The sequence below is a fragment of the Fukomys damarensis genome, unplaced genomic scaffold, assembly GCF_012274545.1.
Source record: "Fukomys damarensis isolate Sample0158 unplaced genomic scaffold, DMR_v1.0_HiC HiC_scaffold_14, whole genome shotgun sequence".
Lineage (NCBI taxonomy): Eukaryota > Metazoa > Chordata > Mammalia > Rodentia > Bathyergidae > Fukomys > Fukomys damarensis.
In genome coordinates this window covers 2944891-2968638 of record NW_022900926.1, presented here as the reverse complement: position 1 = coordinate 2968638, position 23748 = coordinate 2944891, and the positions used below count along the sequence as shown (strand labels likewise).

The window sequence follows — 23748 nt, the reverse complement described above, 5'->3', positions numbered from 1 at the left end:
CCCCGCCAGGGACCACAGCCCAGCTTCTTTCAGGCCCCTGACTGTGAGCAGCCTGCTCTCCTGGGCTCCTGGGCTTCCCGGCTACCTCAAAAGTGAAAACACAGAATATTTTTCAGCGGCTGGAGGCATGGATCAGGCAAAGGAGAAGTGCAGTTCAGTGAAGGGGTTTTTCTTAGTCTGAAATATATTTTAAAGCTGCAGTCTTCTCACACAGGTCTGACAAACTCTGTCACTTGTTTTCCCTCAGTGTCTTCTCTAAGCGTTCAGTGACAGCTATGGCGCACTCCAGGCCTTTACCTGGCCCGGGTCCCCCCCTCCTGTGACCGCCCCCTTGCAGGAGCAGCAGCAGTGTGCGTGCTCTCACCGCAGGTCCTTCTGTAGTGACCCTCAGTGTTCACGCGTGGGCTGACCCGCTCCGCCGTTCTCCCGGGAAAACTACACCTGAAACACTCGTTCTCTTCAGTGGGCAGGACCCACTCAGTTCCTTCACAAAGAGTGGTGACAATAATTTAACATTTAATTTGAATTGTCCAGCCTGCCAGGAACTAGTTTGAAATATTTAACTGTTTCATTTTCTAGTCTAGTAGTGAGGTTGCAGTTTTGGACTTTGTCTCGAAGTCACAGTCCACCTCCAGGCTCTCACCTGCTCCCCTAAGCTTCTTGTGTCTCCCTTCTACTTATTTCACAGACCGGATCATTCCTGTTTCTCTTCAATGCTGGCCAACCAAGATCTCTTTCACAGGTGCATCTTCGTCTATAACTAGAACATGTAAGATCCTGTCAAGAGGAATGGGAGCTCACAATGACTGGGGAAAGCTCCCTTTTCATGGAAAGAGCCTGCATTTATGTGGCACTTTCTTTCGGCATGGAGTTGGTCCAAAGTTCATGGCATTTGAAGATGCCGTGCTCATCTCTGACATCAAAATAAATGCAAGGCCAGACATGGACTTTGTCACTGGATGCGGATGCTGACATTTGCTTTCATCCATAGGTGAACTTTTCAAGACCAGACTTTTGCAAACCCACACTTGGAAATATCAAGCCCACTTCTGAAGATCGGGTGAATACGGAATGTCTGCTCCCATGTGAGTTGCACTTTACACTGAAACAATAGAGTTTAATGAATTTCACTGAAATGCCAATTCATAGTCAACTAAAATAACACAGGAATTATGTGTTTTGAAAATAAAAATAGTTTTTGAACAATCCAGGAGAAGTTCAGACATAATTACTGGATGACTGCTAGACAAGGAAGCTGGTACTCCTCCTGGTTGGGCAATTCAACTGTGTTTAAAGAAATGTTAGTGATTGAGGTGTCAGGCTGGTATCAAACTTCTCGAGAATGCAGAAAAACTTCTGTGTTATCTAAATGAGTGTTGGAAATGAGACGACAATATAAATATCACAGAAAGGAAGATTTTCCACTGGCCACACCACTTCTCTGAGGTAGTTACTCTTTTCAGTGAGATGATGTTAACTTGGCAGCTGACCATAGAGTGTTAAAATGTATACGTCAGGTACAATTTTGTTTTCTGACATATGAGACTTACTATCATTGCTCATTTTACCCATCACTCGAGATTTTAGGGTACAGGCTGTTAAGGTGATTTTAGTCAGAAAGTTCTTCAGTAAGAAAATCTTCAAGCTACAATAAACTACGCTTTGTGATATTTTTCTCTAAATATGTTAAAAATCAATTATTAAGTACCTCCAGCCTTGTGAATCTCTTAAATTCTGTGTGATGTTATAAGATTCCTTTCAAGATTTCTTCCTCATTACACTTGCCTTTTCCATGCTAATGTTATGGACAGCTAAGTTAGACAGAAGCCAACCAGCAGCCAGAGAGGGATCGTGCCCTCCAGGGAGTCAGTGCTGAGGCTGAGACACACCTGTGCTGTGGCTGGAGGTGAATCTTAAGAGGGCTGGACCTCAAGAGGAGACACAACAGCCAGGCCTGTAGCCCCCTAGAAAGGAACAGCAGCTTGAGATTAGACTGTCAGTGGGCACAGACAGGCATCAGACACACAGAAGAGCGGGTGATCAGAACATCGACCAGGACTCCCGGCCCTTTCCAGTACAAGTTAGAAAAGTTAAGGGTGCTAGCCATGTGCCCAAGGTGTGGGCTTCGCCTGGCTGCTGGATCAACATTAGCTAAGCAAATACACTTGCAGTCCTGTAGGTTGGTTGTGGTTGGCCCACAGCTGCCAGATGGTGATTTTGCTATATAAAATCATCTTGGCAAAGAACGTTGGTAGCTACCCAGTTGGAACCCTGCCGGGAAATCCAAGGCCTATTTTTATTCTTTGAAAAAACAAAACAGAAAAAAAAACCCATCTTAGCCTTCTCCCTTGGTTCATAATTTCGTCCCTTCATGCCATGAGACTGTGAGCTCTGTACATACAGTAACAGCATTATCTGGGTTACACCGCATCCCCTCATCCTCTTCTGTAACACTCTCCCTGCAGAATTATGTCATCCACCAAAATATGCTCCGATGCCCCAGTGAGCCCAGCTGGCTTCACCCTGCTCTCAGTAATGGCCTTTGCTTCTGATTGCAGTGAGCCGGAGATGTCTCCAAATCACTACACGGATTTGACCTTATGTTTCCCTCTTCATCACACAACTGAAAGCAGCTTCTAGCAGGTTTCAGTGAATGCTGCCAAAACTCTTCCTGTCTCTCAGCTGTCCCCCTGGGAAGTTACTCCTGACTCCTCCCTCCTACCCACCTAATAACAAACTCCGTTCTTCATGTCACCGAGTGTCGCTGAAATCTCCTCCTCTTCCCTGTTCTCTCTGCCCTTGCCTTGGTCCTGTGCCTCTTCTCCCTCACACAGACTACCTGAGGAGAGAGTAAACTGTCCCTGTACCAGTTCGCACACTTGCGCATCAGATATTCTCTTAGCACACTCTGTAAAATAATGAAACCAAACCTGCATCCGTTGTAAAACCAGAGTTTTCCAGGTGAAGACAGTGGGCAGGATTAACTGTCCAGGCAGGAGAAACCAGGTTCTTGACACTGAGTGTCACCAATCAGGACAGCTATTCTGTGAATCGGCACTGCAAGCCCCTTTCCAACGGAAGATTGAGTAAGTCTCTCATCCAAAGACAACATCTGGGCTCTCTTCTGGCTCCAGTGCCTTGCTCCTCACGCTACTTCTCAGGATCAGTTTGAAATATTGTCCTGAGCTTTTACACTTTCAGACAAACGATGCCCGCAGCCTGGAATATTCTTCATCCCAGTGGTCACCTCATGAGCCCCGCTATGCCCTTTGGAACTCCACCTGTGCGTGGTGTCCGAGCTGCCTTTGCATCTCTGCTCTGGGGCCTCTGCACAGTCTTCCAAGTGTGCCCAGCAGCCTGACCCTGCGCCCGGAACACAGCCTAGGTCACTGCACGGCGATTGTTCCTGCTGGCCACAGGCGTAGGCCGCGGTTCTCTGGAAGGCAGAGGCATTTGCACCTTTGCCCCTTGTTCCCAGCTCTTCACCTCCTCTTCCGAGCTGCCTTTGCATCTCTGCTCTGGGGCCTCTGCACAGTCTTCCAAGTGTGCCCAGCAGCCTGACCCTGCGCCCGGAACACAGCCTAGGTCACTGCACGGCGATTGTTCCTGCTGGCCACAGGCGTAGGCCGCGGTTCTCTGGAAGGCAGAGGCATTTGCACCTTTGCCCCTTGTTCCCAGCTCTTCACCTCCTCTCAGGGAGAGACCTCTTTATGTTCTTTGGCCAGGGCCTGAGCTGAGGGAGGTGCCCACTTCTGCCCACTCTATCACAGATTCATGATCTCCTCTCCTGTCCTTCTCTCCTCAGGGGACTCAGCAGGGCAGTCTGCGCTCCTCCCGACCTGCTCAGGCTCACCCTGCCTAAATCCCTTCTCCTAGTGCCTTTGCTTCTTGTCCTGCGTCTTGAATTCAGATCTCTTTACCTATCTCCTTAGCAGAAGAGCTTCCCTGAAAATTTTATACATGTGTGTGTCATCTTTATAGAGAGCTAATCTATTAGATCATCCTCATGCTTTCCCTATTCCCCTTTCTTGCTGTAATCTTCCTGGACACCTTTGCCTGGCATGGTATGTTTGTTTTCTGGTTACTCTCTGCTTTACTACTTGGACGTAGCATCGTGAAGCAAGTGTACCACTCCGCTGGTCCTCTGCTTGTCAGACAGGCCCTGCTTGACATTCGGCTGCGAGCAGCACACCTGCTGCTCAGCGGGGATGGTGGCCTGCACCCTAGGCAGTGCTCCCAGAAAGGCTGCACCTGCAACTGTGGGCCTCACGTGCTCTTTGTGTTGTCTGCCTGCATGGGGTCCTGGCCTGTGCTGTCCACGTTTTTCCTGCTCGCAGACTCTTCTGGAAGGTGGATCTTTGGCTGTGAGCTCCAGGAAACTTTCTTCCAAGACCACACCAGTGGGGCAGTCAGCAGAGGGCAGCTGCCCATAAAGGTCCCTGAGGAAAGAACTGAAGGACAACTCCAAACATTTCTCAGATTAACCACCCTCCATCTGAAACAGAGAAGGAGACAGAGGAGAAAACCCTTGGGCCATCTGCTGTGCCTTTTGCTGAATTTCCCGAAGACTACTGACCCCACTTCACGACTCAAAAACCCTTCAGCCCTTGTAGAACTCAAAAGCCTCAAGGCTCCTGCATGCATCCAAGTATGTGACTGAATCTTTGACATGGCCTTTGTTGTGGCGGCTCAGCCGTCACAACACGAACATGCCTGAGTCAGGGAGTGAGGATTGAGAAAGGAAAGAGCACTCAAGCCTGAGTGGAGACCAAGAGAAGTCTGGTTTATTTCTACAGAAACAGCTCCTTTTATAGGTTCACAACCACAGGAAGCACCAAGCAACTATTTGTATCTTTTATGCAAAGATCAGATTTTCTGACTTTACAAAGAACATCAGAGATCAGGTAATATTAGGAAGTTACATACTTTTGTCATCCGATGTAAGAGGTATAATTGAGTAACAAATCTCTCCAGATTTCACTTCAGCCAATGAGATTTAGGAAAACAAATTTAGAAATGTTTCTAAGCTAAAGGGAGCTATATAGGAGTCCTGTTATTAAAAGAGTAACAATTAAATATACAGCTTTAAACTAGTAATGTTTGCAACAATTAATGTTTCTATGACACATTAATTAAGAAAGCATTTTGAGTGTTCTTTTGTAGGATTTAAAGAACTCTTTGTACAGCAGTGAAAATATCTGTGAGTAAAATTGGAAGCCTGCCTTCTAATTCCATTATTATCTGCAAGCCGTGTCTTCTCCTGGGACCATAGTTCTTCCTCTAGACACAGGATAAGAAGACGTTGTCCCTCTGCACAAGATGTAGCATTAATGAAATAGTCACTGATGTGAAGTAATTTCAAAATATGAGTTGCTGAGAAAGTTAATTAATAACGTATCTGGTTACAATCGATCAAAATTACCATTTTCCCCTCGGTTTTTCCAACACTGCATTTTCTGTGTAGCAAAATGTGAAAAATGATTTATTCAGAGAATCCACTAGTAAAGATAGGCAAGAAGCAGTGCTCTTGACACAGTGGTGATGACAGGCAGAGGGTCAAGCCTGCGCTACTGGTGGAGTCCGACAGTGTGTGGCAGGGATATTTATCCGGGACAGCACTGGGGCAGAGTGGGCTGCCTTGAAAGCTGTGTATGTAGGTCCAGTCAGAGCAGGGAGTAAGGATGAGGAACAGGACAGAGCTGCCAGGGCGCTCCAGACTGAACGGGCAGGCTGCACAAGGACAAGAGGGACCGCTGGCACAGGTGACACTGGCAGGTGGAGGAGCGTTTCCCTGAGTGTGACTCTGGAGAGGCAGACAGGAGACAGGTGCAGCGGAGGGTCGTGTCAGTGTAAGGATCTTGGGCTTCTCCCCAAAAGAAGCCAGTAAACAGCGTGGTGTGTGAAATTATAGGTGAGAAGACCAGACAGCTCTGTGAACGATTCAATCCAGTAAAGCACACCCCAAACCAGTCCACTGTGACGGGAATGCAGTGCACTGCCAGACTTGGGGCCAGTGGGACCGACGACACTGAGGAAACAGGACAGGAGAGAGCACAGTGCACAGGAGTGTCTGTCCGCACAAAAATGGAAAATACGGCGGTTTGTGAAGTAAGTGAGTTTCCCTTTCTCATATAATATGCCCAGAGGTAAGGACTGCCGAAGCTCGCCCGTAAAATTTGGGATCCGATTTTCTCTTGCTTCCCGCATGATGATCCCAGCCTGCTCCCCCTTCATACTCCCGATGGTCACGCAGTCACAGGCTCACTCTGTTCTGGGCCTCACGGGCTGCCCGCAGGATGGCAGGAGCGCAGAGAGGAAGGGGCCCCTGGGAAATTCTTTCCTACCTCACTGAGCCCAGTCATGTCCCAGCCGCAGCCAGTATCGAAAGGAAGGCTGGAAATCCGTCATTTTAAATGGCTGTGTGGACCCCAGAGCAGGACGGCGAAGACAGAAGAGAACCTCATGGGAGAGTTGCGTGCCGGCCTGCGGTGTGTCCCAGAGACAATGAAGCGAGGGTGTCATTACCAAAATGGGGACCTTGACACACGAGAAAGAACCATGTGTCCAGCAGAAGCAGACGGTTCATCTGTGTCACAAGAAAGAACGTGTGACTCACTGAAATCTCCAGCTATTACCCCTGTGCTTGGTCAGGGAAGGGACTCGTGGCAATGATCCTTTCTGCTGCCATCCCTGCATTCTTCTCTACATTGACAGCAAAGATGCAGCACTTTGGCACAGAGGAAGAAGGTAATACGGTTTTCCTCTCATTACACATGCAGAGAATATCCTCCTAATATGTGGCACTCAACTTACATAAAATCAACTCTATGCAAATGGTTGCATAGAGCACATAAAATGGATTTGGAGATGTGGAAATCTTCTGCATTGTGTAAGCGAAACAAAGTCACAAAAGAGTGCAAGCTGAATGCAGCATGAATCATATTCCCAGTGGTGTGTGAGGCAGGCGCTCTGGGCACAACACCCAGCAGCCTCCCAGAGAAAAGGACCCAGCTTTTACTTTCAGGAAGTTCTGCATTTCCTGGGGCTCGTCTCTGTTCAGCGTCATTTGTACTGCTCCTTTCTTTGTTGCATGATAATTAGAACTAGAAATCTGTTCAGAGGCAGAAAAAAGCATCCTATCCTAATGCAGCGTTGGTGCCTAACCATGGGTCATTCCACAGACGCAGAGCTCTTGCTAATGTTTGCAACATAAAAGTGACACCGCTTGTGTATTTGGATTTTGTTTGTTTGTTTGTTTGTTTGAGACAGGGTCTCACTATGTAGTTGACCTGGAACTCACTATGTAGTCCAGGCTGGTTTCGAACTCACAGCGATCCTCCTGCCTCAGCCTCCCAAGTGCTGGAATTACAGGCATGCTCCACCATGCCCGCCCGGTTTATATTTGGATTTTTTTTCCTCCCCTCTGGGGAATTTTTTTTTTCAGCTTTAATTGAGTTTATTGGTACATTTTAGGGATACAGTACAGTTACATTCATTGTTGGGATCTTGTACCTCTACGTGACAAGTCTTGATTCTCATTTTTTCCCCTTACCTCTGCCCTCCCTTCACCCCCTCTTCCCCTCCCCAACTACAAACACTTTATTTTCATCTTTTCATTCTCTCACGTTTTTCTTTTCCTTTTTTGTTCTTCCCCTACCCATCCCACCTTCCCTACATCTTTAGCTCCTTTCTTCCCATTTCTAAATGTCAGTAATCTTATTAGAATCTTATGTATTATTGCAGAGTATTCACACCAGGGAAACTATTCGGTATTTACACATGTGTGACTTATTTATTTCACTTAGGAGTATATCTTCAATATGGATTTTTATTTAATAGTCGCTCTATTTATTAAGTTATTGAATATTATCACTTCATATGTAATAAGAGCCCCTTAATGAAAACAAATGTTCATAATGGTTATTAACTCTCTATAGCTTTCTATTATTTATTGAGTAGATATGGCTTATACAAAGAGAAAAGACAAATGTAGAAAAAGAGAGAAAATGTGATATTTTATCTATGCAGGAAATAAAGTAGATACAAATACTGCCCAGAATTTTGATTAAGACCTGAGATTTCTCACCATTAAATGAGAAGCAGTATTTCAGTTATGAAAACAAGACTCCACAAACCATATACACAGCCTGCCATTAATAAGGTGGACATGGGTGCCTTAGACATGAGTCTATGTGCAACCAATTAAACAAGCTTTTATGCTGATTTGGGTGTATGCCACACAACTGTGCCATACAACGACGTCAATACAAATGCATGATATTGTTATAGTGTTTCCCTAAATCACTGAGGAAAAGAGTTAGAATAAAAATACATTTATAATTACTAATGGAGTCGTGAGTAATTTTCCTTCATTCACTTAACTTGCTTAGTCAACAATGAATTTTTCTCATTTGACAGATGTATGTTTTAATATTAAAGCATTTTTCCATACAGAATAGAGTTCTTGGGGCAGTCAGTGTGTAAGTAATTGTGTTTAACTAATGGAACTTACACTTTGTAAATAAATGGATAATAACAATGTCACTAAATAAAGCGTTCTAGAAACCAGATCATTATGGAAACATTCCCACAGGCGTTTACTTAATTTTTTGGTCCATGAGATCTTTAATTATAATTATTCATAAACTAAAATCATAGAAACATTTGCATGCAAGAGATTGGATTATGTTAAAAATTGATTACAGATTTGTAATCATATTAGGGACTTGAAAGATCTCTTCATATAATGTAGCAAAAAAACAAAAGTGATTGATTATAATTTTTGTCCCCAGAATGATATAATACCTATTTAATCATTTTTAAAATTCAGTTCATTTTGCAAAACATCTTGGATTTTTTGAAACATGCTTTTTATTCTCCATTTCCTCTGCAGCGTCCTCCACTGAGATCCGTTATCTTTCTCCCAGGTGTTTCTGATACTGCTTCGCTCGTTCCCGTCTCTCCTTCCTCTCTTCATTCCACAGGGCCAACAGGTTGCTCTGCTGATAACATCTGGAATCTATCCAGTCTGACTCAAAAGCCTTCATTGATTCTCCTTTCTCTGATATAAATTTAGTTCTTTGCCTCTGTCTGTGCCATTGATCTCTTTCTTGCTCGTGTAACTCAGTCTCTTTCTAAGACGAGTAATTCTGATTTTCCCCAGCATAATTAATGATGCCAGTCTACCGGTTCCTTCTCTCTCCACTTTGTTTCTCCTCTCAGCCCTTCCTCCACATTTTCTAGTAGACAACAAGCAGCACTGCGATTTCCTTAGAATATCTTTCCGGTTTCCCTCTCCTCACAGGTTCTCCTTTGGGTCACATGACATTGCACCTCTTGTGTCAAACTTTCCCGACAAAATATTCAAGAACTTTGTTTCCCTTCGCTCTAAAAAGGAATTATTGCCAAAGGACGTGATTTTAGCCATCTTTTATCATGTATCATATTTAAATTCTAATTGGATGGCTTTGTTTTCTCCTCAAGCAGAATAGTTCCTAGCACACAAGGACTACAGATGACATTACCTTATCCTCCAGTGCTAAATATTGGGTCTTATGTAGAGCAGTTTTCTGAATAAGTATGAATAATTTGAAAATATGCATTAAGGTAAACTGCATTTTATAAATATACAGTAATTAGAAAAATGGTAATTAAAATATTAAGTAAAAAAAGCTTAGTAAATTTGCATATTAAAGAATAATATATTCCAAAATTATTTGCCAATTGTTACTTCTGTATTTCTTAGCATAATATTAGCTAACAAAATAGACTCAAATTTCAAAGGTCTAGTATAGTAAAATTTTTGTCTTACTCATGTATCCTTCCAGTGTGGTATTATAACTTGAGGTAAAATGTGAAAAAAGCCTTTTCATCACCTAGCTATGCAGGGACCCACATTGAGGGACGTGGCCATGGTGGACTCCGGGTCTCTCGGGTTTCCTTGATCACTGACTGGGGGCCGTGAGACAGGAACGAGAACATGACAATCAAAGTGGGGAGATGCGTGGCAGTGCAGACTGGGAGCAGTGCCCAGAAAGTCTCCTCTCATCCTCCCACCGAGGCTGACCTCCGGCTTCAGCTAGCAGCGAGGGCATCCAGGACGCATCCCTTTAGGCCATCGCCTCAGTAGGACACCTCCACACTGAGTACTGGTGACCCAGATGTCCACAGAGAGCTTCTTTGTCTCCAGGAACATCCATCCAGAACTTATTTTCAAACAATATGCATTTAAATATCTGGGAACAATTAGTGGTACCAAAATCAAGATGCGTTAAAACAGCACTGTACTAGAGATGCAGATGTATTAAGATTGTACCAAGACAAAGCTTTCTTCTCCTGTTACAAGAAAACTTGTTTTGTTTAGCAAGTTCTCAATTTCCTACATTATTTTAAACATTTGGTTTATGAGAAATCTCTGATTTAAAATAGGGTAGAGCAGTTTTGTGTACTTGTGCTAAAATAGTTAATTCTGAGTATATTTGGTGACTGAAGGTCAGGGGACACGTAAACTCCTGCTGGACTTATCCTCCAGCGCTGGAGGACTCAGAGCTCCGAAGAGCAGGCCCCTCCTACCCAGGGGGACCCGGTCCTATGTCCCTCAGGAAATTTCTTTCCTCCCTACTCTGGTTTCCCAAGCTGTGCTAAAGTTTAAACAGTGCACGTTCTTTACAAGAGGAAGTTTGAAGTACAAATGAGACTAGCACCTCAGGGTACTTAATTTGCGTTTACAGAGATGATTTCATGTACTTAGCAAATAGAGTGTGATGAGCTTTATTTTATTAGCCTTTTGACCAATCAAGCCTTACCTGATGTGCAGAGTCCTCTTCTTTCTTCAATTCATAGATATTTACCTTCAACAATAATATAAATAATTTACCAACAACTGAATTTCATCACTGCCTTTAAAAATGCACTCGAATCCCTTTCTTTAAGTATCAGAAATAAAAGATCTTAATTGACATCTGAACTGATATTTCCAGGGTATCTTTCCAGCTGCCCCACACCCAGAAGGCCCAGAATCTGTGCCCATATCTACAGTTGGAAGTCGCTTTCCAAGTCAGAATCAGAGCTGAGTGAAAGGCAGGTTCTTCATATGCTGGGGCTTTACATTTGGGCTTAGAAATTCTAGGCGGATACATTGCAACATGTAGACAAGGGCACAGACAAAACTCTGTTACAGAGAGGAAAAAGAACAAAAAATAAGAAGCATAGAAGAAGATTCATGAATGTTCAGGGCAAGACAATCGCATTTCCTTGAGTAGCAGCTGCTTATCTTCCCTTGGGTTGTACCTTTAATGATCCCTGTTCTTGTGAAAGTGCGCTGTCTTGGGTGGGTATCCCTCTAGGCATCAGGAACCCTAACACAGACAACACAGGCATTTTGGTGGTGGGTAGAACACAGAGATTGTCAGTAAGAAAAGCTGAGAGGTAAAGGGCAGGGGCTGAAAGGAAAATCGCCGGTATGTGGAGGGGACGGAGGGTTTGCACTCACAACAGGACTAACCTGGGCAAGCTCACACCAGCGTCCCAAGAGGAGAAGGAGCAACTGGCTTCAGTGTTGGCAGATTCGCCCAGTTTTCCTGCTGCAATTCCAGACCAAGGCTTTTCTAAACACTTTCTGTTTTATTCCTGATGCTATTTTTAGGCAAAACAGTTTTATCCAAGTCTAAGGGAATTGCTAAGAACTTTTCAGCCACAGGACCATTGAGGAGGAAAAAGGATTCCTCGAGTGCATTGATGCCTTCACATTTCCCCAGTCTGCTTATCACATCAGATGTATAAACCACGATGGTAGGCACGCCTGATGAACATCCTCCCAGAAAACAGGGTGCCTGACCTTCTACGGGAGAAGCGTGTCACAGAACAGGGAGACACTGTTATAAGGAGAGCCGTTTTCAGATTACGACAAAGAACTTTTGTCTTTGTGAGTTCAGGTCTAGCTCAGTAGCAATTCATTTCACGTGCCTGACTCCTGCTCTCTGCCTGTGAAAATGCGGGTGAAGTTAGGAAAGAGCACAGAACAGAATGCTTCAGAGGAACCTGCATTCCTTAACCAGGAGGATCTATCTTAGTAAAAATATTAATTTTAAATTAGTTATATCTTTTTCTCTTATATAAGTTTAGGATTTTAAAATGTCAGTTGTCTGATGAGAATAACTCTTTTTACCCGAGGGCATGGGTAATTACATCCAATTGTATTAAAACACAGAGCTGTGAGATTTCCAATTCTTTCAGAAATCTCCATTTAATTTCCTGTAACTTTATTCTACCTTCCTACCCCCAACATTATCAATGTAAAGTTTGCCAACGACAAATTTTTCTATACTGGCAGAGTTACTTAAAGTGACAGATACATACCAAGCTGGACTAATATGAGTTCAAGTTTTTATACAGAACTGCCGCATATTTATGGAAGCATAGCACAAGTGCACACAACTGCACACATTGGTACCCAGCTCTGAGTTTTCCAAGTGCAGTGTACACTATTGCACGGGACCGAAAGAGCAAGCCTCAGGTTGCAATGTAACTGGCAATGTGAAGGCACAGGAAGGGGGACTTTGGTGGTGCTGCCCTGAGGAACTACGGTGTACCTAGAAGGGGGCCAGAGCGATGTGGGCTGCTGCAGCAGGTCAGCCTCCTAGGCCTGCCTTACACCTGCCTCCTCTCCCCCACATGCCTGTGACCCAGGGGGACTCTCTGCCTTGCTAGGATCACCAAGGAGGCCCTTGCAGGGTGCTTGGAGCCTCCAGAAAGGGGAGTAATATGTTTCAGTTTTTCTTTTTCTTTTTTCATGAAGTTTATTGGTACTGTTTAGATAGACAGTACCGTTCCATTCATCACTGGGATCTTGCACCTTTACATGATGCATCTTGGTTCTTATTTTTCCCCATTCCCCTGCCCTCCCTTCACCCCCTCCACCCTCCCTACTTACAAAGACTTTGTTTCCTTTTTTCCTTTTCTCATGTTTTTCTTTTCCTTTTTTTTTCTTTCTCCTACCCCTCTCACTTCCCCTACTCCTTCAGATCTTTTCTTCCCATTTAACATTATCGATTACACAATTTTATTTTATTTTTTTACAAATGATGCAGTCTCTCATCTCTGATGATCTCTTACAACAAAAACAGATGAAGACATTAGGAAACCACAATCCATGGCTCACCACACTCTCACACACAATTTACCCCACTCCCAGTTAGGCACTGTGCTAAACGCCACAGGTTTCTCCTTTGCGGTTTATGGCTAGGGAAGCAGGGCCACACAGTGCACCCTCCTTTGTGACTGGCTTCTTGTCCTTTATATCATGCCTGATTGCATCTGTGTTTTTCTACAGACTTGTACAGATACATTTATCAATGCACATAGCTCTAGACCGACTTGCCAACGCCTCATCCTGACTGTCTCACAAAGCTCTATCTAGAGTAGAGCAAGACAAAAGAAAAATACTTCTATTTTAGATTAAAGATATAATCTGAAAATTGTTAAGATTGAGTGCAAAAGTAGTACAAGTGCATTTTTTGACCCAGAGATTTGGACTTTCTTTTGGTTTCACAGAACAGCCTCTTCCCTTTCTGAGGCTAAGCATCTGTGGTTGTAACTTTGGAGAGGTTGTATCCTTATCCTGAGCGATGAGGTCTCGGTATCTCCCTGGAATCCTAAGGACACCACTGCCACCACTGAACTCAAAGCCTCTGCCCCTCTACACTTGTGAGAAAGAAGTTTGGTTAGGTTTACTTCACCCCCCATATTGTTTCTGCAGATGTTGCCAAAAACAAATGAAGAAGTTCTCTTCACAGCCACAGGTAGCATAACGGCAGGGAGAGAAGGCAACATACGCAGAAAATGTGTCCCACATAAAGGGAATCCTGGGTAGCAAGGCGGTTCTCATGGAACCTCCTTTGTTCAGTCATTTCCTGAAATTGTGTGCTCCTCAGACCCCATGGGAAATGCCACCTTCTCAACAAAACACAGCCTCATTCCCTGGGTCCCCGCAAGGGCCCTGATCTGTCAGTCACTTATGACCCCTCAGATTCTCGGAAGGTCTCTGGTGGAAGACCAGTGTGGCGCTGGCGTGGCACGGACGGAGTCGAGGTTGTGCTGACCGACTACCGTGCTACGCACAGCTGTGCCGTCTGGCTGGGCTGCGTTGCTGGTGGCCCTGTCAGTGCACGCTGGAGATGGGAGGGGCCCGTGATGCCACAGGACTGCCACAGTGGTTTAGCTCCAATCCACTCAGACAGGGGAACGTGTTTTCTTTTAATACAGTGATCCACACTTTCCCTTGAGCCCATCACCCTGATTCATTGGAAAAAATACATGGTATTTTCTATTTTAAGGACTAAGTGTCTACTAGAATACTAAATACATTAAGTTGTGCCTCTCATGGCTTTTCAAAAAGAGCATAAGACTCTTATTTTAAAATTATGGCTTTTTTTGGTTGCTAATTTTCTTTGGTGCATTTAAAGCCATATTATACTATCATTAATCTCTTATGTTCTCTAATATTTAAACTTTTGCTAGTCTGGTTATCCATGAAATTTGGAAATTGTGGATCATATGCTGTAATTTTTATACAGTAGTGTCATATATAGTGCAGATACTTAATACTCATTGGCTGATCAATCTGCTCAATTTTCTTTTCTCACTAATTCAGTGAAATTCTGCATCAAAATACATGAAATTTTCTTATGCACATAACTTTCAAAAATACTAGAAAACAATTTTCATTTAAATGTCATGTAATAGTATGTACACGATCTTAAATAGTTTTTGTAATACTAATATCACTTGATTATTAGAGGGAGCCACACACAGATGAAAGATTTATGCTTTCAGTAATCTCAGTTGGAAACAGAAAGTTTCCACAGAGCACCCTAGGCAGTAAACAGGTACGTTTTCAAAGTTTGCGCCATGACTTAGCCATTGAGGGGGCTGTGAAGGCACAGAAAAGTTAAGAGACACATGGTTCCTGATGTTGACAACATGGGGTAGGGCCAGGGGCAAACAATCAGTTTACTTCATTGAGCAGATCTATGTGCTGTCAGCCTCTGCAACAGAATGCCTGTAACTGCTGGGGCAGCAGGGAAGTACCATGCCGGAGGTGGCGATTAAACTGGGCGTGTGTGAATGAGGAGGATTCGCTGGGCGAATCGCTGGGAGAGTCTGCTCCAGGCAGAGGATGAAGGACGAGAGGTGTGAAGGCGTGAGAGGCCGCCCTGGGCCAGGGCGCGTGGAATTCATTAGTTCTGGTGATCGGAGATGTGGGGTCCTGACGCTCCTTATGCAGCTCCTAAGGTCTGTGGATTCTGGTGAGGACGTGAAGCTCAAGTTCGGCTTCGTTCTTAGTAAGATTCAGAGTGCAGTATTACTTGATTCAGTATTTAGAAAGTACACGTGGGTTACAGATTCTTATATTATTAAAAAAGAAAAAGACCTAGAATAGGTCTTAGCGAGAAAACCTTGAACTTATTCTTCATTTATCAGAATTGTGGTTTGGAAATAGATTCACTGCTAGGACATAAACTCTCTGATGAAAAAAATGAAACAAAACCGCTGGGTTGGGCCCAGCAAAGAGACCTATGAAGTAGTCAAAAGTAGTTTCCAGGCTCCCTCTTAATTTCTTGTCCGCCCCACGTGTCTGCTGCGCTGCGTGGCGGAGGCCAGGGCATCAGGAATGCAGTGCCCAGAGCGCTTCCTGCCGAGGTTCTGGATCTTACACTGTGTGACAGGGCTAATCCCAAGCCTCATTAAGTCCTGTGATAAAGCCATCACGGGCGTCACAGGCGCAGTTTTAAAAAATCGTGCACGAGAGCTGTTAGCCTGCTACGGATGTCCCAGCCCTTGGGTACCCGCGTGACGCCCGCTTCTCACACGTTCTGAGACGAGCTCTCCTCAGGACAGACCCAGCAGGGGAGTCTGAGCTCCTCGCTGCTCCAGGAAGCCGACGTCGTGGACGAACCCAGGCCCACCGACCAAGAGCGAAAGACTGTCTCTGAACGGTGTCTGAGCCCAGCGGCCACGGTGACAGGAGCAGACCCTGCACCACACTTGGGATCGGAACAAGAAGTCTGTGCCCGGGAGGGTTCTCTACAGGAACAGAGCCGGAGACACGCGACTCCACGCCGGGATCTGTCACCCGATCAGAGGCGGGGGTCCTGCGGTCCACGAACAAGTGAGCCACGGGATTCAGGGCTGGCAGTCCTGAAGCGGGAAGCTGCAGGACAACAGGGACGAAGGCCGCGGTTCCAGGCTGCGTTGGTGGCCTGGACGGAGAGGCCTGCGGAGACTCCGCCCTGAGGGCTGAAGGAGCTGGCCTGCTGTCCACAGCGGCGAAACCACCTGACCCACTCGGGCAGAAGGGGTGTTATGGACTCCATCGAGGACGCCAGGCTCCTGGCCGTGCCCAGGATGGGGCGGTCCGCCCTCGGTCTGGGCCTGACGCCCAGTCATCTCTGGAAATGTCCACAAACAGCCGGCAGCATGCTTCACATCCGCCAGGAGTTTCTTCATGTGCTCAAATTGGCAACTGCAGTCGCCAGTCACAAAGCCTAGGGTCTGACGCAGTTAAAGCACTTGTCCATAAACACCGGTGTCCGTAGTAGGGTAGCGAGCATAAACTTGTCGCCTAAGCTTCTCAGCCGTTAGGTGACATTGGTTACCGACCTTCCAGGTCTTGGTGCTGCTGCCATCATCCCTTGGTTATTGCCATTATCATGAATGTATCATTATTACTAATACGTTTATGGGTCATTTTTATGCACGGGGATCAGTAGTTTACCTACGGTTCTTACGAAAATCCTAAGGAAAGGTGGCTGTTGGAGTTTTACTATATTTTCCACAAAATGCTTTCTTGATGTTAAAATAAAATGTAATTTCTACTTTCCATTCAAAAATACCTTCTCATTCTTTGATAGTTCCTTCTCCCACTTATTAGAGCGTGCTTATTTTATAAAAATGTGCTGCACAGTGCTAATTTATTTAGATGGAGCCTGGAACACTCTGCGGAACATGCTTTTATCTCATTTGACTTGCTCTCATGTCACCTTAGGAGCGTCCAGTGCAAAATTGCATTAACGATGTTGCTTTCGTGCCGCCCAGAAGTAATGGAAGAGGCAGTGCATCACCTGTTCTCACACACAGCCCTCAGGAACTTCATTTCCAACTCTATCTTAGAATGGCTTCGTTTCTTTTTTCATTGATCCTTTCTTCTCAGAGAAAGTGGATTCCGCTTCCCTGGGAGATGGGTTTTACGTATTTCAATGGTTGTGTATTAGCTATTTACAGTTTTACTTTTTTCATTCTTAACTCAAAATAGGTTCTTCTTCTTTTTATGTCTTTGTAAGAATAGGGCTCATTCTTTTTATTTTAATTTTTCTTTTCCACTTTGGTAGCTGAGCACAAATCCTCAGCACGTGGATCTGAGAATCACACACAGGCTGGTCCTGCTATAGTCTTTCCCTGGTTCTTAGCTCTTACTGAAATAAACCATTTCTCCTTTGAAACTGAAACAGTGTACGACTTTTCAATGCATGTGCTTGATTCATCAACGCTGGACTTCCTTTCACAGTTGTTCTTTCTAAAGCCGAAAGATTTGCTTTGGTGCTCAGTCGTTTGCAGTTTTGATTTCCAGATTCCTGCATGTCAGGTTTCATCATAATTGTCAGCTGGTAGGATGGTTCAGCTGCATTTTCCTACTCAGGGACTCCCCCTCCTTCCCTCTGGATGAAGTCGCCACTCTGGGGCTGGCTCCCCAGACTTCTGGAACTAAGCATCCAACTGAGTCCTTATCCCTGCCTCTCACATTGTGGCTCCCATGCTTTTGAATCATGTCTCGATGGTTTGCATTAGTGTAATTTCTGTATCTTTATCTTTGCTGGTTTTAACTACATAAATTGTTTAGAGAAAGTAGAAAATGTTTAGGAAATGTGGCAATTAATTAAAAATTCTCCACTGACATATTCATGTTGAAAGTGACTCGGAGTTATTTGAGAGAAGTTTGTGGATTTTTTTACTAAACCATATGTGCTTTTAAGGGAGGCATTATATTATACTGCCTTTGTTTTAATTTGGCATATTTTTAATATTACCAAATATTTATTGCTGAATTATGAAGAAACTTCTCTCAACAAAGAGCAGTAGGTATTAGTATTTCTCTTCCTTTATGTGTCTGAAAACAAAGAAAGGGAATTTTCCATTAATTGGTCCTTTTTCATAAGTATTTGAGTGTGTGTGTGTGTGTGTGTGTGTGTGTGTGTGTGTGCTACTTGTGCTGAGGTCTAGTCAGGTACAATACCTGAGCTAAAACAGGGCTGATGGTTCCTGCTCCCCAGCACATGAATGTGGTCAGGTGCTCGGAGTTTGGGCTTTCATCCTTCTGTGTCCTTCTGCTGGGTGGAACCCCGAATCACACTGTAAGAGACAACACTGCGGTGAATAGTAGTGGCGCTTCCTTGGCTGCTCAGCCTGTTTCTTGTCTTGACAGTTCCCGCATCAGTCACTTCTAAGCTGAGAAACGATCTGTACCACACTGTGTAGCCTCTTTGGACTCCTGGGCATTTTCACTAGACTTTCCTTTGGTTCTGCGAGCTATCCAGTGCCTTCTAATAAGTCCCCTTCCACTTAGAGAACCAGAGTTTGTTTTGCTTGTTTTTCAATCAGAAACTATGACCAGAAATCATGTCACCTTGCTTTCCAGATTCGTAAATACCCTGAACATTCTTCCTCTCTTGGGCTGGCCTGCATCTCACTTGTGCCTGCTTCTCTGTTCTGACTGCCTGTGCTGATGTTCTGATTGTCCCATCTGTCTATGTAAGTGCCTCGCATTAGGCGCAATAGTGTGGAGTAGCAGCCAGGAACTGAGTGGTGTGTGCACTGAGCAGGTGTGAGAGCCTGACCCCCCAAGGAGATGGCATGTGTGCTGGGAGACCGCCACCCAGCTGAGCAGTCAGCGCAGCTTCCCAAGTGAGAACATAACTTCTCCAGTTAAAGGACACACAATATATGCTACACAGCCTCACCAAAGTGTAAGGCACAATCTCTCACCTCTGACAAAAAGTGTGAACTCTTTTCTCCAGGTGTCAGGAGAGTAGAGACCTAGTTTTAATTCCTTATGGTACGAGGACGATCACTGTCTTGAGATCTCTCCGGAAAGGAGTAGCACCTCCTGCACTGTTATGTTTACCTTCAGCCCAGGCCCGGGGCCTCCAGCGATGCCCTTCTGTCCTGAGTGACAGGTTGGACTCATTCTGGTTCCGCTCTTCACCACACAGTCACCTTACTGTGGTCCCTACTCTCTCCAAAACATGCGTATCTCCTGATTTTGAAATTTCCCTGCTCCCAGTTACTCTTTGCTCATTTTCCTGGCCTGGGCTAGATGACCATCATTTTCTAGGTCTCTTCTTAACCCCTTGTTCCTGATTTTTCTAACCATACAGTGCATTGCATGTCCATCCATTTTTCCATTTCCAAACAGAATTCCTTATCGTCTTGGCATTACTATACACCTTTCCACGTAGTTTTCTTTGGTGCTCCTCTAGAATGTTACTCCACTAGAAGGTAATGTTCTAAATGGAAGGAGCCTAAGATCTATCAAGTATTAGGAAGAGCAAAAGAGACTGCAGACCTCTGCCACACACATGCACATTATTGTTTACACGCACTCAGACCAGCCGTCTATTTGGATATACTCTGAGTATTTCATTTCTTAGCGTTTGCAACAGAGTAGCTTGAGTGAAAGCAACTACGTCTGTGTAAGAGGGGAGGAGACCCACTGGTGATTCTGGGAAGATCCCTGCCCATGTCTGCAAGGACTGCTCGCAGCTTGGTCCTGGGACAAGATGCTCTGTCTCCAGCTGCGGACGGTTAGCGGTGAGAACCACCCCTAGGTGGAAGAAGTTCCAGTGATTAATTGTACGGCCTTCTCGTTATTCTTATAATCTGGTGTTGGTGACTTTTAAATGTTATCAACATAAATTTAAGTGGCTCTGGTTGCCACTTTCAAGCAGATAATGAAAATGGTACAGGCAAATTCTTGTATTGCAGGAGAAATGAAAAGGGCACTTTTAACAAGAGGCAATCTTAGTTAATTCAGGTAAGAAGATTTCCTGAATACTGAAGGATCATTATCTAATGAACATTTAAAAATGAGAAGCTCTGAGAATTTTAAAAAATCCACAGTTATTTTGGTGACGGCCTCTGATGAAGTTTGAATGTAGCAGAGAGGTTTAATTTTTCAAGATAATGGCTTGCATAGATAATTCATAATAAGTTTAACAATTCTGAGCCCAACACTCTTAAATAATTGCAACTGGATTGCCAACTGGCTTTTGTCAAATCTAAAAGGGACCTTTAATGTACTTAATATTTTGCTGAAACATAATTTAGTCTCAACGACTTTGAAAGAGACATTAATAGTTTTCTGAAAATATAACCTTGGAAATTAAATCCGTTATATATTTCCAAGATTATGGATGAATCTACTCTGTCAAATAAGTCATTACATTAGCATAATGAGGTATGGGGGGGGACAGAATTGAGAAACGGCAAGCGAGGTGCTTTGTTCCTAATTTGTCTACATTTAACCAAAATGACCTTTAAAAGCAGAGATGAAGGGTCAGGTTTATCATCACTTTCCCAGCCTTCCAGTAATATATTTCTATTTAGCCGAACCATTTGCTGAAAAGTGCCACAGTAAGAATTATGATTGGTCCAGCTCCTTACTCACAATATGAAGGGTTTGAGTAGAAACAGCTTCTAAGAACATTCAGTTTGCTGCTGAAGCAAAACACCTGAAAAATACTCGGGGCTATCGCTTCCCCTGTAAAGTAGACAGGTTCTTAGAGATTTGTCCAGAACACACACAGGCTGGGGAGGGAAGTCGCCAAGGAGTAGCAGGTGGGGTGTGTCTGTCTCCCGGCTGATACAGAGATGTAGGGCAGCCCAGGCAATCCACTTTAGAAGTGCTTTGGAAGTCACTGCCCCAAGAAGAGTGTGGACACAAAGTCACATAAAAATGCTCAATTGAGATAGTAAAGTTATTAAGTACTTTTTCATTTCTTGCATTTAAATGAGGATTTTTCTTCCTTGATACACTTTGACTAGAAATATTGACAAGGACAGCTAAGGGAGACACTACAATGCCCAACAGTGTTTGGCCCAATAGACGTGGACAGACCACTGTGCTCACAGATGGCATTGATTAAACAAAAGATCGGCAGTATCCACATGGGCAAGGATTTTCAAGTATGTTTTAAGATTTCACCCTTTTATGAGAGTGATGTGGGCTGCCTTTCCCCCATGTTGGTAGTTCTGTGTTCTCTCCTTATCAAGACATCTATTTGTTTGTTGTGTCACTGACTTCTAAAAGAGAAGAAAATCGCAACTAATTCGGCACCCTGAAGGTGTTGATGACAGGGATAAAAGGGACCCAGAGAAGCTGTTGTCTGTGACCTTTGCTGGCAAGAATTCCCGTCAGAGGCCATTGCTATGGGAAACAATTTTATCCACATACGAGAATTCAAAGTCAGGGGTGGCCAGGCCCAGGGTGTTTATAGATAACACTGCACCAACATGAGAGGACATTTTCTTTTACAATTTGTTCCTGAATTAAAAACTCGTCTTGAGGCGGTATATTAAAAAGCTAACTGCAAGTTTCACAAGTGCAGTGCAGACTCAGTGAGGATAGAAGCACTGCAGAGGCTAATTGAGTGCATAATTCAAAGGAGGTGGCACTAGGTGCCACTCTTTTTCACTAGGAAGCTGCGTAGGCTGCGTGGCTTCAGGTACATGGAATGTCATAAAATCAGAGTTATAATTCCGTCAGCTTTAAAGGCACCACGGCTTATGTAACTACCATACACAATAGTGATGAGACGAATAACATTCAAACTATGGTTTTAAAATTATATGTCACTTTTAACGTGACTTCTCCCTTTTCAATAGAGACACTTAAATGTGGCACTCCGTTGTGGGACTGATCGATTAATAGGACGATGGTTAAGTTATTGAACTATGTACATTAAAAAAATTGAAATATTTGTAAAGACGGCTATACTATAGCCCGTTTGCTCTCACTCATACTTCCACTAGCTTTCTTTACTGGAATAGAAAGAAAGGAGAAGAGATTGCACAACTACATACAGTCCTTCTTCTTGAACATCTTTTCATCTGGTGAGATCATGGATTTGTTTAATTTACTCATGTAAATATTCGGTGTGCTTTAATGGAAAGATTAAGAACATTTTGACGCTTTGCAGATCCATTTCCTCAGTGCTGTTACGTTAAACCAAAAAGCACAGCATACCAGGTTCAGTGGGAACTCGCTGCCAAGTCAGGTTAATGACTACCAGCCTCTCTCTCTGTTTCATTATTCTTGAAATCACTTCCTTTCCTTTGGAATACTGCTATCTTCCTTCAGAATGAGCCAACTGTGAGCCTAGATCCAAATTACCACAGTACTTATTACAACCATTATGCAAAAACACAACTGCTATGAATTAATTTGATCCTTTAAAAAATATTTGCTCTATTCTAGACCCTGCACTAGGGCTTTCCACTTCCTGTAAGCCAGCTTAATGGCTGTCTGAGGTAAATACTATTAAACTCACTCTGGACAGAAGAATCAAAATCTCATATTTATCCAAGATCATAAAAACAAATGGATTTGGTATTGAAACTGATCGCTATGTAGATTACAGGGGCCCAGCTCATTCAACAACCTCACTGTCAAGAAGAAAATGTCCTCTGATTTTTTCTTTCTGTTTATTTCTTTACTACTGTAAAGGTATAAATGTGAGGGCTTTCTTTTCATGAAGAGTAAAATTAGGCAGAAAGTTGGGAATCTCCTTATTTTCCCTTTCTTGTTCACCTATATATTCAGCATTTTCTATGAGCTGCTTTGTGCGCCAACCCAGAAGATAACTATTCCTAGGGGAAGCAGCTTGAAGTCCAGTGGAAAGAATCAGCACTCAGACTGTCTGTAATTAACAACTCAAAAGGTAAATAGATTTACTTTTTCCCTATATATGCTAAGCTGAACACTTATTCATCTTATAAAGCAATCCAAGATAAAAGACTGCTTTTGACCTACAATTAATTATCTCTCCTAAGAAACTAGGCACGTGATAAGAAAAGAAGTAAAGTAGGTTCATGTTCTTCTAAACTAAAATTGTAATTCTCCTAGCTCCTTAGAAAAAGTGAGGTAATTTAACATGATAACTGCAGCGGTTTGAAGAGGGCACTGTCTGCTGAAAACCTAAGAAAGTCATAAAGAGATCAATAAAAACTGTTAAAAGAATCGTGTGGTATTTTCTTTTTATTATCCTAAAGAAACAGCTGTAGCAGGGGTTTACTCCTTTCTGGAAGGACAGAGAAGTAGGAAAAAAAGGCAATTTATACAGTTGTCAAAATAAATCAGAGCATCTCCTGAACAAGCTATAGTTAGCCTATTTGAAAATATCTTCTATCTAGAAATCTGAAGACAATTCTGCTAAAAAGTGAAAAATTGAATGTTCATATTGTAATAACTTGCTTGGCATTATTAACATATTTTATCTTCTATATGGATGTGTACAACTCCAAATTGTCCAAATTTACCTTAAAATATCATCCAGATTGCCAATGCCAACTTCATTGCTTTAAGTTCCCTTAAGAAAGAAGCATTTTTACATTTAAATTATAATTCATATTTAATTTTATGATACTTTATTGTAAGTAGAAGCTAATTTAAATGAAGTATTTTCAGAAGAAATATTA

General features: G+C 43.5%; 1 protein-coding gene and 1 long non-coding RNA gene across 4 annotated transcripts in view; one reads left to right on the top strand and one right to left on the bottom strand.

Annotated features, from left to right (window-relative positions):
- The window catches only part of LOC104876747, a 68740-nt gene that overhangs the window by 19931 nt on the left and 25061 nt on the right, over window positions 1–23748 (top strand). For 2 of the 3 annotated variants that reach the window (XM_010644945.1, XM_010644946.1), the window contains exon 2: window positions 992–1085. In XM_010644945.1, coding sequence (XP_010643247.1) covers window positions 992–1085 — 94 coding nt within the window. Of the gene's footprint in view, window positions 1–26; window positions 1086–23748 lie in introns of those variants that run through there. The other variant, XR_784394.1, reaches the window with a different exon arrangement.
- On the bottom strand, window positions 1042–3468 carry LOC104876746. The gene is made up of 3 exons (XR_002026051.1): window positions 2931–3468; window positions 1890–1964; window positions 1042–1102 (listed from the first exon to the last, which is right to left on the bottom strand). It is a non-coding gene; the product is annotated as an uncharacterized LOC104876746 (long non-coding RNA).